General features: G+C 41.8%; 1 protein-coding gene across 7 annotated transcripts in view; it reads right to left on the reverse strand.

The window, feature by feature from the left end:
• Nucleotides 1-223: 223 nt before the first annotated feature.
• Itprid1 (ITPR interacting domain containing 1) overlaps nt 224-16,400 on the reverse strand; it is a 124,523-nt gene continuing 108,346 nt past the window's right edge. For 4 of the 7 annotated variants that reach the window (XM_076913306.1, XM_076913302.1, XM_076913301.1 and 1 more), the window contains 5 exons: nt 13,031-13,113; nt 11,447-12,604; nt 3,178-3,305; nt 2,473-2,587; nt 224-800 (listed from right to left, as the gene is read on the reverse strand). In XM_076913306.1, the coding sequence (XP_076769421.1) occupies nt 450-800; nt 2,473-2,587; nt 3,178-3,305; nt 11,447-12,604; nt 13,031-13,113 (1,835 nt within the window). In that variant the 3' untranslated portion in view covers nt 224-449. The remainder of the gene's footprint in view (nt 801-2,472; nt 2,588-3,177; nt 3,306-11,446; nt 12,605-13,030; nt 13,114-16,400) is intronic. The other 3 variants (XM_076913305.1, XM_076913304.1, XM_034519726.2) reach the window with 3 other exon arrangements.

Below are 16,400 nucleotides of genomic sequence, written 5' to 3' on the forward strand. Positions count from 1 at the left end.
TAGGTCCCTTGTGTGAGGCTCTTCAAATTTCACACAGTGACTCCTTCACAAACTGCATTATGGAAGTAACATTTATTTGTTGTCTTGTTTCTTTTTCTTTATCTAAGTCTTGATGGAAAGACAATCTGTCCTGCTCCCAGATGCCTCCAGCATCAGAAATATCTCATCTCCGAACATGCCTTCCAGATACCTGATCAGACTCAGATAATTATTTTTCTTGAAATAAGGTCACATTGTCTTTTTATTGATTTTTTTCATTATAGATTCATATGCATTTTTATATTTGTCATCCTTCACTGGGACACATGCTCTATCAGGGTAGAGGTCATATGCTACTCAGTGACTATAATACACTTCAGTCAGTTACATACTGGGTGCTTTCTTATTATGTAATCAATGAATATTAAAGTATCCAGAGCTTTTAGGGTACATAGGATTGGGTTCTCTTGTTATAGCTGTTCTTGGGCATTCCATTTTGTACAAAGATCATCAAACCCACTCTGGTCTAACAGAGACTTCTCTCCAACATGACTGAGTGAAGGACCCAGACCTGATTCTGCCATAGCTGGTGACTGTAGAGACACCCCTCCTCTGCTCTCAAGGTCAGAGGGACTAAGAGCAACCAGCTGAGTCACCCCTGAGCAGGGAGTCCACTGGCCACCGCTGCCAGGAAGGGCAGGATCAGGGGCCACAGCGTGGGTTTGAACACATGATCTCTGGCCATGCTTTCCTTCTGTCCAGTTGCATTGTGGCAGATTGGTACAGTGTTCAGGTAGCTCCTCACACAGAAGGTCTAGCTGCTGAAAGAAAAGGCAAAATGGAGTGTGTCAGGAGCAGGACAGGAAGATAGGGAGCCATGGTGACATGTCACAATGGTTAGCTCTTTATCAGCTTGACACAAACTAAAGTTATGTGGGAAGAAGACCCTCAGTTAAGAAAATGCCTCCAATAGATTGCCTAAAACTGAATGTAGGAAGGTCCAGCCTACTGTAGATGGTGCCACCCCTGGGCATGTGATCCTGAGTTGTATAAGCAATCAGGCTGAGCAAGTATTGGGGAGAAAGGCAGTAAGCAGAGATTTCCCCCATAGCCTCTGCTTCAGTTCCTGCTTCTAGGTGCCTGACTTGAGATACTGCTTTGGTTTTCCCTGATGGTCAACTGTAATTTTCAAGGCAAATAAACCATTTGGTCTCCAAGTTGCTTTAGCCCTGGTGTTTTATCTAAGCAATAGGAAATAACTGGGGCACATAGGGAGAAATGTGTGGGTCTGGGAATCTGAGCTGCTTTTTCCATAGAGAACGGCAGGAAACCAGATACCACTGGGAAAGGCCAAATCACTCACCAAAACAATGTGTTTGACAAAACATTTTACCAAAGACAATAAATAAACTATGCTTCCTTAGGGAGCATGAGTTCTATTCACCACTCACTCTTAACCCTAAATAATATCCCCCAGGAATCTATCTTATAAGTTTGTTCGGAGAAGAAAATTTATGATTTTTTAAAAACTTCTTTGTATATGTTTTAATTATGTACATATCTGTTTGTAGTTGTCCAAGGAGTCAAGTAAAGGGTATTGGGTCCCCTAGAGGTGGAGTTTTATATGGTTTCGAGCCACCAGTCCCAGATGCTGTGCACCAAACTTCAGCAAGAGGAGTGCTAACTCCTGAGTTATCTCTCTGGCTCCTTCTGTAGACTTTAACTTTGTTGTGAGCTGTTCTGTTTGAGCAACGCTAAAGAGGGGGAGTTGGCTATTCACAACTTTCAGCAGTTTTCCTTGAGAACCACATACATCCTACATGTACCTTCTGAAGCAAACCTAAACGTGACTCCACATGTCCCTCAATTAACCCCTGTACTTAAAACCTGTGCTAAAAATATCTGTGATAAGCTCAAATTGTGGTTCATGCTGCTTATTTTGAAATTTTTCTCTTTGATGAGGTCATGATTTCTGCTCTCACCTGAATAGAGGCCCTGGTGGGAAAGAGGGATGCTTCAGGTTACTACAGGCATGTGGGAAACAGAGCAGAACTGTTCCTCTGTGCCCACTGCCGGTGATAGAGATGTTTGCACTAAATAGCTACCCCAGACCTGCCAGAAAGGTACTGATGAGGTACAACAGTTCTGCAATGGGATCTGCAAATCAGTAGCCAAGTTGAGTTGTGAACTACCTTATATTGGCTAAAAAGGCCAGCTTCACGATGCTGGGATTCTTGTTCTTACATGGGAAAGGAGTAATAGTACTTCTTCTTCCTTTGAATGGCAGGAGAAACCTTGGAGTAGCTGCAAACCTGAGCCAACCACCCCTTGACAGGTCAAGGTCAATCTCCAGATGTGACCATATAACATGTGCCACTACAGTCTGAAACTGTCCCACCACTGGCTTATTTGAAGCAGCTCTCCTGTGAGTAGTAGGCTGTGGACATTCACACTATGCACCTAGTCTGTGTCATTCTCCACCACACCCCTTACCAGTAGGATCCCTTCTTTGATTTGCCTGGCTCTGTCTCCTAACTGAAAGGCCAGCTCTGCCACTTGCTGCCTCAGGGCCGCTCGTAAAGTCCTCAGGTGCTCAGCCTCTGCCCTGCTCGAAGACAATAGAAAAGAAAACTTCAAAATCCCCACCAGTTAAAAAGAAATCCTACTGTGGTATAATTTATGTCCTACATTTACCGATTTCAAGATGCAATACATTATTTATAAGTTACCAAGTTGGGTAAGGTTGACCACCATACAGCTCTAGAATAAGGACACGCAGTACTCCCTGATAAGAACTTTGCTTTTAAAACCTATCCCCACAACCACAGGCAATAGGTGAATGCATTGCTTCTGGTAATATTTTCTACCCCTGTGACAATAATGAACATTTCTAAACTCTGATACCCCCCTGCACAAGTCCCATTCCCATCAATTAAAGAAACCCTGCTGTCCTTTGGATTGCCCCTCTTCTGACCTTTTCAAATAGCCCTGATCTTTGATAATGAGTGTAGCCATCTAGTGCCAGCTCTCACAGTCTCACACTGAGAAAGCACAACTAAGGCCATGAAAGCAAAGAGCCGGCCGATTTCTCGTTAACCCTGCTCCATCATGCTCGTCTGGCCTGCCTGCCCTGATTACCTTCCCTTGCTCCAGGTGTGTGATCTGGTACTTACTTTTATGCTTGCCTTAGATAATTACCTTTCCTCTTCTGACATGTCCCTGGGAAAGAGTGCCTGCTGTCCCATGAAGTGCTGCTCGATTTCCTCTAAGTGCTCCCGGAAACTCTGGCACACCAACTTCATGGTTTCCATCTCATAGACTGTGCACTGACAACAAAAAGAACAACCCGAGAATGGTGAACTTTCCATTGACATGGCTGGAAGAGGCTGCCTTTCTTCCCATTTGGAAATCACCCATTGCAAAGAAGCCCCAAGTGCTAACATTAAAAGAGACCACGGAGGTCCAGCCCATGGCTTTGGAAGAAATTAGAGATTGTATTTGACTAATACAAAAAAGGGGCAGTTGTTGAGCGGTACTTGGGTAAGAATTAATTATGTCCATGGAAGCCCAGGCTAGTCCTAGACCATACAGAGATGCAAGGAGGTGGACAGAGAACAGGAAGAATCACCATAGGGCAGACTCACACTTAGAAGAATGAAGCCTCCTTTAATCTTGTTCAGTGTTGGTACCCAGGACGCCGTTACTCTCAGCATTAACAACACTGAACACATTTATTCATATGTATTTATTCAACAAAATTAGCTTAGGATTTTTTTTTTGTTACTAGTTTTTACCCTTGCTTAACCACAATCCTTGAAGACAGAAATCTAAAGGGTACATTTTCCCCATCAAACAACACTGACTGAGAGAAACATTAGGCATCCATGCTCTCTAGGAGCTAGAATTAAGACTTGAGCTCTTCGTGGCCCCTCCCCCACACTAGTCTTCCACACTTGCTATCTATTGGTGTTCCTGATTCAATATATTCTTGCAGCTTAAGAGCTTTGGAATTATCTACAGCTAATAATTCTGACCTGTAGTGAGCTGACCAGACTCTGCCATAACATTTAGCCATCAGCCTAGGATGACTATCATATAATTAAGTGCCTGCCTAAGAAAGCTTAATGTTGCCAGAAATCACACACACACACACACACACACACACACACACACACACACACACACACACACACACACTACTGTTTGTATGTATTTAGGAATACATATTCCTATGTATGTATTTAGGAATACATACATTTGTATGTATTTAGGAATAACCACTTAATATTGGAGACTTGTGCTTGGAAAAAATGGTTCTTGCTCTCATCAAACATTGATTGCCTGTAGTTCTTCATCTAAAGGTAAGACCATTTTAATTTTTCCTCCATAAATGCTATCATATAAATAGCTGAGGTTTTTGTAGGTCTTGTGCAGGCTTCCAGGTTGTTGAGAGTTTGTGGGTGTAATGTCCTTGTCTTGTCCACATTGCCACATAGCTGATATTTCAGTGTCTGGTTCGCACAATCTTCCAACCCTCTCTTCTGTGATGTTCCCTGAGCCTTAGAGGCAGGGGTTGTATGATGGATATCCTGTTTGGGGCTGGCTATTGTGAGGATCACTAATTCTCTGCATTTTGACCAGCTATGAATCTCTCTAATAGTCTCCATCTGCTGCAAAAAAAGAAGCTTGTGCTGAGTGCTGAGTAGCACCCTGAGCGAGCACTGCAAGGAGGCAGGCATAGCAGCACAGATGCCAGCCTTCCTTCTTAAGGGCTCACAGCAGTGAACATTGATGCTGTATAAACCAAAAGCATCTTTCCTGAGGACCCGAGAGCCATTCCTATGAACTGAACTCAAACCAGAAGTCTCTGTGGGAGGATGGGATTGTGTGGGCTTTGGAGAAGCAAGGAAACTTATTGGACTGCCAGGCCATAGAACCCACCATCCTCTGCCTCTGTTTCTGGAAAGTTCAAGATTTCTTTTTAAATATACATCCTCAAAATCCCATGGTCAAAATCACGGCAGCTTGTTGATTACTGCTTTTACCTAGAAGTGTCTAAAATACAGTTCGTTTACAAACACACCTGTCCTTTTCCCATTTTCTGCTTCACTAGCTCCACTGAGCCCCTGTTCTCCTCGCTCTTACCCTCTCCTTAAAATGCCCACAATACTCCTGCACAGATCAAAATGAAGTCCAGTTCTTTCCTTTACTGTCAGTAGTTCCTAAATCAAGCCTGTTTTCACCACGTTAATTGATGTTCTCTGTGTACCTTTGAACCACTGAGCCTAGTATCTGTGGGGCACTGTGCTGATTTGCTGATCTCCGATCAGCTCTCCCCTTGTTTTGCAATCTTTATGGGATGATTCTTTGTGTACCCATGACCCAGAGCCCCAGGGCCACCACCCACCTGATTTTAAGTGATGTTAATGCAAGAGGATCTCTAGCTGTCTCTCTCAGATCCCCTTCCAGATCACTAGAAGCTGCTGGCTCCCTCTCACCCACATTCTCTCCTTTCCTCTTAACACAAGTCTAATGTTTTACAAGCTGCAATGTGTCTAGCTAAAAGTCCACATTCCCCAAGCTTCTCTGTCAAAGCTCATAGCCATAGAATGGAATCATAGAGGATATCCTGAGCTTTTGAGAAGCAATCTTTTTTTTTTTTTTTTGATATTTTATTTACATTTCAGATGTAATCCCCTTTCCCCGTTTCCCCCCACTCAGGAACCCCCTATCCCACTCCCCCTCCTCCTGCTTCTATGAGGATATGCCCCCACCCACCCTCCCACTCCCACCTCCCCACCCACAATTTACTCCATACTGGGGCAACCAATCTTCACTGGATCAAGGACTTCCTCACCTGACACTGTCATCCTCCCCTATATATACAGCTGGAGGAGCCATGGGTCCCTCCCTATGTGCTCCCAGGCTGGTGCTTTAAACCATGGGAGCTCTGGTTGTTTGGTATTGTTGCTCTCCCCATGGGGCCACAAACCCCTTCAGCTCCTTCAGTCTTCTCTTTAACTCCTCCATTGGGAATCCCATAATCAGTTCAACGGTTAGCTGTGAGCATCCACCTCTGTATATTTCAGGCTCTGGCAGACTTGAGAAACAATCTTAATGAGACTTATTTGGCTGCTAGGCCATGAACTCCAACACCCTCTGCCCCGGTTTCTGGATCATCCAATAATGTTTTTCATCTTTATCCTCAAAATCACATGTCCAAGATCACGGTCACTTTGTGATTATTATTTGACCCAGAAATTTCATAATGGGAATATTAATCTGAAACTGATACTTTGATAGAAAAACTCGACATCATTTTGTTTTGAGTTATTTCACACTGAATGATGTATTTCGCTTTACCATGAGAGAACCTGACCCAGCTGGGGGAGGTCTTTGACACATACTGATGTTGGTAAGAATGCTTAGTGTATCACTGAATTATGGCTCATAAAGTGGGAACAGTCAGGGCTGGAGCGATGGCTCAGCGGTTGAGAGCACTGATGCTCTTCCAGAGGTCCTGAGTCAATTCCCAGCAACCACATGGTGGCTCACAACCATCTGTAGTAGTGGGAACCTATACCGTCTTCTGGTGTGTCTGAAATGAGTGACAGTGTACTCACATACATAAATAAATCTCTAAAAAATATAAAAAACTGGAGACAATCTTAGAGTGCACATGAACACCTTTTGTACATAAATGTGTAGACAGAAACTCTTTGATGTCTGTAATAAAAAAAAATGTTATTTGTATTTTAAATTTATACCACCTAATTGATCTTTTCCTTTCCAATATCTAATGAAGTTACTTCATGGAATGAAGTGAGATCAGACAGTATGAAGAGACACCTGTCGCTCAGAAAGGAGTTGCTCAGTGCTTCAAGTCAATTCAGGTAACTACTTTCAAAGTCCAAGGAACAGCAAAGCCAGGCCAAGGCGGCACAATGCTCAAGCAAGCTGAACATCATTAACACTGGGTTTTAAGCCTCAGTTCACTGTGTGTGGGTAACCAACCCTCTGAGACTGGAGGATAAGGGCTGCGGAGCTTGCATTTGGAGATTACTGGTGGCCAGTTTGTGACTTAAGAGTGTAGTGCTGTGGAAAATTCTGCAGTGCTGCCATCTCCTGGTTATTTAGAAATACACAATGTAGCCAAAGTATTAGCAAAACTCATTTCAGAATAAAGGAAACCCCTGGCAAGGGTAATAATAACAGGTGTATGTGTGTGTGTGTGTGTGTGTGTGTGTGTGTGTGTGTGTGTGTGTTTGATGACCTCTCTCTCTCTCTCTCTCTCTGTCTCTCTGTCTCTCTCTCTCTCTCTCTCTCTCTCTCTCTCTCTCTCTCTTTGTTCTAAGTAAAGTCTGGGTCAAACCCACAAGGTCTGCTCTACATTTGAAAGCATTAATGTAAACTTCAACAGTAAGAATGGCAGTGTAAAAACAAAACAACGTGAGCTTTCACTTCCTGATTGACTCACATTTTTAAACACTACAGGGCTTCTATTTTTAAACCTAAGAGTATAAATATAGATTTTAAAAAAATACACAGAAATCTTATTTCTAAATATAGAAATATGTTTGTTTGGCTTTGACTTAAGATATCTTAATTAAACTATTCTCAAGAATTCATATGTACAAGGTTAATTATATGAACAAGTTAATTTTCCACTGACAAATTATTGTTATAAAGTACACATAGGAATGTAATCATATGAACAATCCAGTCTCCTAGGTAAACCAGAGGATCATAGAACAAGCTGTGGGTTTCTCTGTACTGTCACACATCTTGGGGGAGAGGACAGTAGTGGGCAGGGGAAGCTTTTTCAAGTCAAGATTTTACATAAAATTGCTCTGACTTTCAACACCTGCTCTGAATGTCTATCGCTGTGAGACAGATAGCTTCCATCTCTATCTATAATCTTCATTTCCCACATGGCCTAGTTTCTGGTTATTTTTGTCCTTAATAGATTTCCTAACCCTAGCTATTCCATAGGGTTTAACTTAAAGCCACATTGCCTGCGGAATCTTTTTCCAGGTTTTACAAGCCCAGTTGGGCTCACTCACAGCATATGCTGCCTTCCTTTTCCACTCTTCAAGTTTCTTGACTAACACCCTGCTCATGTGCTTATCTACATGTGTGTGCAGGCCTGTGTGAGTGTGTGTGTGTGTGTGTGTGTGTGTGTGTGTGTGTGTGTGTGTGTGTGTGTGTGTGTGTAAGTCAGAGGTTGACATTAAGAATTGTTTGTCCCTTATTTTGGGGACAGGCTCTCTAGATAAACCTGTAGCTCACCTATCCAGCTAGAATGGCTACTAAGCTCCAGGGAATTCATCTGTTTCTGCACCACCACCTCAGCCCTAAACTACAGGTGCTTGTCTCCAGAACACATCCAGGTTTTTATGTGGACACTGAAGATACAAACTCGGATCCTCATGTGTGTGCAGCAAAGCACTTTACTGAGTCATCTTCTCAGCCCCTGATAATTCCAGACTCTAGGAGGATGAGGGCTAATGCACTGTGAGGTGAGGGGCAAGATAGGGAAGTTCACACTCAATCAACTGATACTGACACCTACATACCAGTGTGAGGATGATGATTGTACACAAAGTGTCCCCAAAACGTTTTTATGTTGTAGTGCTAAATGAAGCAGAACAACTCTTTCCAGATGCCAAATCATTCCACACAGCTAGAATTATCTAAGTCCAAGACCCTCGTTGACAGAAAGAGGTGAGAGCAGATCACTGGTACATATTCAGAGAAACCCCTGGCCCAAACTCAGTCTCTATTACTATCATAAGCAACATCCTTAACTATGAGCCAGCTATGGCCTGAGTTTTTCTGGGTCTCATCAAAATGACAGTGAGTCTCAAACACAATTTGATGAAATTGTCTGCTAGATTCTCATCTTACTAATACATGCTTACTATTTTTTTTAACACTGCCAAGAAATATTTACATTATTTTTAATTGGTGGGGTGATGTGTTCAGAAAACAGACTTTGTATTCTGTCTCAGCATCATGGTTACCAAATGACATTGGATATGTCTTGAAGGACTTTCTCTCCTGACAATCTTAACAGAATTTTGATTGTATTCTTGTTCTTTTAAATAAAACATAAGACTAAGCATCATTTGACTTATACTTCTTTGTAAAATTTATCCTTGAGATGAGGTCTCATTACGTAGCCTTTGGCACTTGCTATGTTGACCAGACTGACCTTGAACTTGTAATGATCCTCCTGCCTTAATCTCCCGAGTTACGGCATTATAGAAATGTGCCACCATAACTGAACCAGGCTTTCGTCACAGCAATAGGAGTCCTCATTTACATGGTCTAATTGTTTGTACAGGATCTAAAATGATGCCTTCTTTATCTAAGTTTCCTGTCTAACATATTGACATACAAACTACATAGTCATGTAAGTGCTCATTTTTCTAGAGCTGTGTTTTTCAATCAATAGTGACCTGTGGTGGGGATGTCCTTTGCACGTACAGTGATCTGTGGTGGGGATGTCCTTTGCACGTACAGTGATCTGTGGTGGGGATGTCCTTTGCACGTACAGTGATCTGTGGTGGGGATGTCCTTTGCACGTACAGTGATCTGTGGTGGGGATGTCCTTTGCACGTACAGTGATCTGTGGTGGGGATGTCCTTTGCACGTACAGTGATCTGTGGTGGGGATGTCCTTTGCACGTACAGTGATCTGTGGTGGGGATGTCCTTTGCACGTACAGTGATCTGTGGTGGGGATGTCCTTTGCATGTACGGTAGCATGTTCAACGGCATCTCTGATATGTACCTGTTTGTTGTCAGTAACAGCCACTTGTCTTCCAGTTGTGACAAACAAAGATGCCTCCAAAGACTGGCAATGTCATCTGATGTATGGCCAGAGTAGGGAATGATTCACAAGAGAAGAATGCTTTCTTAGAGTACCTAGAACTCTCAATAAGTGAGCATGGAAGTGATTTTTCTATTTTCCTAGATTTTATTTTATTTATTTTGATACTGAAAATTGAGGTACCTAGGCATTCTAACACTGAGCTGTATCCCAGGTCCAGTCTCCAGGATTTGGTTATTTGGACCCCAGATTCCAGCTATACATCAGCCTTTGCCCTTCTCTTCTACTGAATAAGATGCCCAGAGTTGATTACAAAGCCTAGATGAAGCTTTATATGAGTAAAAAAAGCTTTTATTTTGGGACATTCTTAAATATTCTAAATCTATGATGTCTTGCAATCTGAAAATTAATTTCCCAGTTTATGTTAGGCTTATGTAGAGTTCTTTATGTCAGAAGTTCACATGATAATTTACTTTATCTCAGTCCAGTTTCTTTATTTACAAAAGACAGAGGACTTGCCACACATTAGAAACCCAATGAATGTTTATGGCATTTAAGAAAATGAAGATTAGAGGACACAGTATAAATTATATGTTTATAATAGACATTCAGTACCCTTTTTACGCAATTAAAGGATAGAAGGAAGCCCACGGGCACTGGACCATGGCACTGAGTAAGCCAGTTCCTCTGTACTGTCCACAAACACCTCTAATCCTATATCATCAATGCCCTTTACTTTCTGTATGTGAAATTCAGATGTTATACTCTTAAAGCTTTACTTGACAGTTAGCCTGGAAGACTAGACTACCCCCACCTTAGAAACACGTAAACAGATCATTAGAATGGTTCAGTATAGACAAGTTGATGAATCCAGGATTCGGTTGACATCATTCATCGTTCCATAACTCCACTACTCATTAAACTAGTTACTAAAGGTTGATCAGCGGTCCCTTTATATAATACCAGAGGTTCAAGTAATACATCAATAATAAAGGAGTAATACAAATTAATGATCAGAGCCATACCCCATCAATTAATATTAACTTGAGCTTTGTGTTAAATATTGCACTGAGTCTCTAAATACATTGAGTGCTTTATTTCATCCTCACACAATTTTGTGATAATGGAATGAGTCAATTCCCTACATATATGTGCATATGTATGGATGCATATAGGAATACATACAGATACATACATATAATATATATGCATACATAATATATATATATATATATATATATATATATATATATATATATATATAAATTCATCAAACCCAGGGCCATGCAAGTGCTTAGCCACTGAGCTACCTCCATAGTCCCCATCCCACTGTTTTACATGACTGCCCCAGAGACTCTAAATGGCCCAGTCAAGATTATATAGCCTACTGAATTTAAAAGTCAGAATTCTCACATATACTGACTTGAAGATGAGACAGGTAAATTAAATATTATAACCTTGAACATGTGAATTTATCTCATAAACTATAAAATACTCAACAAACATGACTAATATTTGGAAACAAGAGGTATTCTCCGAGTTTTCTCTACTGTAAAGGAGGACAAAGACTATCCTTTTAGTGTCAGAGTGTGTTTGGTGCATCTGCCTTCCCAGGTGGTAGAGGAAACACTTACAGAACACAGGTCCCTCACAGTAGTGTCTTGGAGCATTTTCAATGTCTTCATGAACTGGACTTTAGGATCTTCTGCATGTGAATACAGAAAATGCCTGCAAATAGAGGGTTCTGGGCCAGGGCTTTGCCTCCTGCCCTGGCAGTTGGGGCAGTGATGACAGCAGATACAACAGTGGGAAGGTGTGGTGTGGCAGATGCCTGTTGGGGAGGCACTAGAAAAACCTGTATCCAAGGAGATGGATTTGGTGAGGGTCCGGGGTTCGGGAATTAAGTCATTATTTGAGGGCCTGCACTTGCATTCATATGCATAAGTCTGAACAGCAACATCGTTGACCTGCCTTGTTTCTGTCTGCAGTCTTAGGTCTGTGGTATTAAGAGGGTCACATGGAGTGCATTCAAAAGCTGTTCCTTTATTATAGGTCCCCAGGTCTGCAACTCTCTGAGCAGATGACACCAGATTGGAGGACATCTGGATTGTCATAGACCAAGAGCTGGCAGCATTTGAGTCAGTGGGAACATCTCCAGGTGGCTTATCAAGGTGGGGAATTGACTTATCAGAGGTTTGAACAAGGTCACCTTTACAGGGCATGGCTCCTCTGTGCTGGTGAGAGTGCTGTGCTGGCCTCTCTTGCACCCATGAGCTTTGCTTGGTGTCAGGGCAGACTTTGCTGTTGTCCTCTGTTCCAGGGAACTCAGAGTCCACATGATAGAAATTGTCTGGAGTCTGATCAATCCTGAGTAACCTTGGTGATTCAAAGTGATGCTTTTGTATCAGCATTTTCCCAGTACCCTTATGGACTAGAGACCTATCTTCCTTTTCTGTGACATGAGTCACCATGACTCCCATTGCATTATTACATGCAGAAGTGACCACAGTTCCGGCAACACTCTCTGGGTGTTCTTCCACCATGATGGTCTTGGTGAGGGTCATATCTAGGTCAACTGTTTCTGGTGGTCCTTCCATGGCTTCCACCACAGATGCTTTTTCTTCCAGGGTACTCCTGTCTTGGCTTAACAAAGATGTGCTTGTCATGCTCTTGGATTTAGAGCCATATGACTCTTGCTGAGACTCTTGCCATGATGCTGGGCTATGACTCTGATCCCTTGGTTTGCAACCTCTGCAGACAGTGGGACTCTGTCTGCCTGTCAAGGAAGATACCTGCAGGAGAAACCAACATGGAAGATAAATCAGGAAGTTAGGACAGACAAGTGACACAAAAGTCTTGAGCACAGGCTACAAACTTGGAATTTTATCAGATTATTATGTCACCCAACACCTCTTCCCTATGAACTTCAGCTCATTGTTTAGAAAAATCAAAAGGGAAAGGAGAGGAAAGGTGAGCATCATGGCACTCGGTATGCTGTGACTGCCTATCCTTTGCCCACAGAGTGGTGTGTGTGTCTGTGTGTGTGTGTGTGTGTGTGTGTGTGTGTGTATGGTGTGGGCTTTAAAACTTTTCATGATGGGCACTTTAGTTTTGTCCTTCCAAGTTCTCCAGGACCGAGTACATAATTGGGATGAGGTGGTTGATAGGCCTAAAGACTGTGAAGTATGCAGTCAGGGCCTTGTTCCAACCCCTTTTACCTGGAGGGGCTGGAGCTCTGGCATCTCCTCCAAAAACCCGCTGCTGTCAGACTGACAGCTGTTTGTTCTGTCCACTCGGGTGCCTGTGTGAAGAAAGAGACCCTGAAGTTAGGGAAATGAAATCATCCTGCCCACAAGACTGAGAATAAACCTTCCCCATGCCTAGCACATTAGAGATCCTGCATGGTTGGACCATGAGTGACCCAATGGGAAACTTCCAAGGACATCTTTTCTTAAGTGTCAGAAAGGTCAGGTAAAACTGTATCTACATCTTCCTGAACCTGTAAAACATGGACCAGTGGAAGAACTCACTTCTTAAATTATAATGTGATTGTTTGTGAGCTGAATTTTTACTAAGGACAAAAAAAAAGTACAGATGTCTCCAACTATCACATTAATATAACAGCAATACCTTCCTATGTTATATGTTTACATGTATATTATCTTCCTTTTGACTAAGTTTTAGCTACAAACTCTCTCCTAGCTTTCCCTGGCTCTAAATTTAAGACTACAAGGTTATGTAGCTTTTGTTTCCACAAAACACTGGGCAGGGGAGACAAAGAACAATGCTGTGTAGACAGGTTAGGATTTGAGGACATCATATGTACATGTGTTGTATTGTGCCATATTGTGTTGGGTTGAAGGAATAGGTGCCTGATAGCAAGTTCCAGTACTACAGATTAAACTATAGCATTTTATTTTGAGGTGGGGTCTCATATATTTTAGGTGGCCTCAAATTCACCAGGTAGCCGAGCCAAGGATGATCTTAAACATCTTATCCTTCTGTCTCTGCCTCCTGGATGCTTGGACTACAAGTTTATATTATCCACTGTTTTGTGCAGTGCTATGAATTAAATCTTGTACTTCATGCATGCTAGGCAAATACTCTATTAACTGTATTTCACTCCAGTCCCAAGAACTGGATTCCCATTTTTCTCTAGTAACACTTGCTTACACTAGAAGACATTGTCTTCTTTGGGAAAACTGACTAAGCATACATTTAGAAGTTGGTAAAAATGAATGATTGTTGATAGATATATTTGATGCTTAGATATCTGGTACCTAAGTGAGAAATATGTAATTTTCTATTGCTTAGACACCTAACTACTGAAGAAAAGTTCAAAGATCTTAGCCACTGCTTATGTTTTCCAGACCTAGCCTTGATGATGACCCCTTTAACAGCAATGCCTTCCCTCTGCAGGTCTGTCTTCAGCCAGTCTTAATGTTATGTGTCTGAGTAGAAATGATCTCTGAGGTGGTCCAGGCAGATCACATCCAGCTCATTTGTCCTGTGGTTAAAGCAGGACGAAAGACACTGGCCTTTCTACAATTAGGACGTTCAAACCTCATATTCTTTAATTCAGACTCAAGACATTTAAAAGCTAGAAACCAAGAAACAAAGGCATTTCATAGCTGAACCTGGGTGGGATCGAGGAACTCAGTGGAAAAAGTTGAGGGAATGGTTTCCCTGATATTGACATCACTTCTTGATGTGTTTCTGAGAATGAAATATGGAAATCTTTACCCAAGATCAACCTTAAAAGGAATTTTGCTCTTGGCAAGCTGGAGTAATAGAGGCTAGAATTTCTCTTCCTCCTGTAACAATTGAATACTATACAAAACACATGAATAATGGTTTTTGTTTTGTTTGAAGACATCGGGCAGCACCTCATGAGAGCAATTGCTGAGAAGCAGGCTCAGTGATGTGGGCCCCATGATCATCCATATTTCTGCTGCTAGTGTACAAGTCTCAGTACAAGGACAGAAACTCATGGAGAATCTTGGAGGACACATTTAATAAAGGAAGTAGAGGTAAGAATTCAGCAAAATTGAGCCATCTAGAGTTTGCAGGACAGCATGAGAAAAAAGGAAAGTCTTGTGGAGAATGGGGTCTTGGATCCCTCTTGAGTTATGCTCCAGCATATGCGAGGAACCATCTAAAATAACTGAAGAAAATAGGACTCAAAATTCAGCTAGGGCCAAGAATATTGTATGATTCCACCCAACATATTAGAAAACTTCATAAAGCACATTGAAGGTCTTAACTCAGAGGTGAAGAATAAGTAGCCTGAGAGGACATTGTTCTGGTTCTTCATATTCTCTTAAAAATAATAGTCCACTATTAGATTCAGTGTATCTGGTTTTATGTTGAGGTCCTTGATCCACTTGGACTTAAGCTTTGTGCAAGGTGACAAATATGAATCTCTTTTCATTTTTCCATTTACCAACTGCCAGTTAGACTAGCACCATTTATTGAAGATGATTTTCTTTTTTTTCATTGTATACTTTTGGCTTCTTTGTCAAAGATCAAGTGTCCATAAGTATGTGGTTTTATTTCTGGGTCTTCAATTCTATTTCATTGATCAATGTGTCTGTCTCTGTACCAATACATGCAGATTTTTTTAAAATAACTGTTGCTCTGTAGCTTAAGGTCAGAGATGGTGATTCCCCCAGAAGTTCTTTTATTGTTAAGAATTGTTTTTGCTATCCTGTTTTTTTTCTTTCTCCATATGAAATTGAGAATTGTTATTTTTATGTCTTTGAAGAATTATGTTGAAATTTTGATGGGAATTGCATTGAATCTGTAGATAGCTTTTGGTAGAATGGCAATTTTTACTATGTTAATCCTACTGATCCATGAGCAGAAAATGTCTGGTTCATTTACACAATAGAATACTATTCAGCTATTAAGAATGAGGACATCATGAGTTTTGTAGGCAAATGGATGGAACTAGAAAATATTATCCTGAGTGAGATATCTCTGATCCAAAAGGACATGCATGATATATACTCACTAATAAGTGAATATTAGCCAAAAAGTTATAGAATATCCAGGATAAAATCCACAGAACTCAAGTAGGTCCAAGTGAGGATGCTTCAATCCCACTTGGGAGGGAGAATAAAACAATCACAGGGGTCAGAGGGAGGGAAGGGGGTCAGAGGGAGGAAGAGAGGCAGGGGAAAGGGAAACATGATCAGATATTGGTGGTGGAACTCAGGAGTGAAGCCCTAAGGGCCAGAAGAATGAATGGAAATATACAACCTCGGGAGGTGAAAGATGGGAGGTGAGAGGTGGAAGGTGGGAGGTTGGGGGACCCTCCAGAATGTACCAGAAACCTGGGAGGTGAGAGAATCTTAAAAACTCAAAGAAAGGGACCTTAGATGAAATGCTCAATAGTGGGGAGAGGAAACTTGTAGAATCCACCTCCAGTAGAAAGACAGGGCATCAAGTTGAGGGATAGGGTTACCATCCCACAGTCAAAAACTCTGACCCAGAATTGTTCCTGTCCAGAAGAACTGCAGGGACAAGAATGGAAAAGAGACTGAGGAAAAGGAAGTCCAGTGATTGGCCCAAATTGGAACCCATCTC

This window comes from Arvicanthis niloticus, chromosome 15 (assembly GCF_011762505.2).
Source record: "Arvicanthis niloticus isolate mArvNil1 chromosome 15, mArvNil1.pat.X, whole genome shotgun sequence".
NCBI classification, from domain to species: domain Eukaryota; kingdom Metazoa; phylum Chordata; class Mammalia; order Rodentia; family Muridae; genus Arvicanthis; species Arvicanthis niloticus.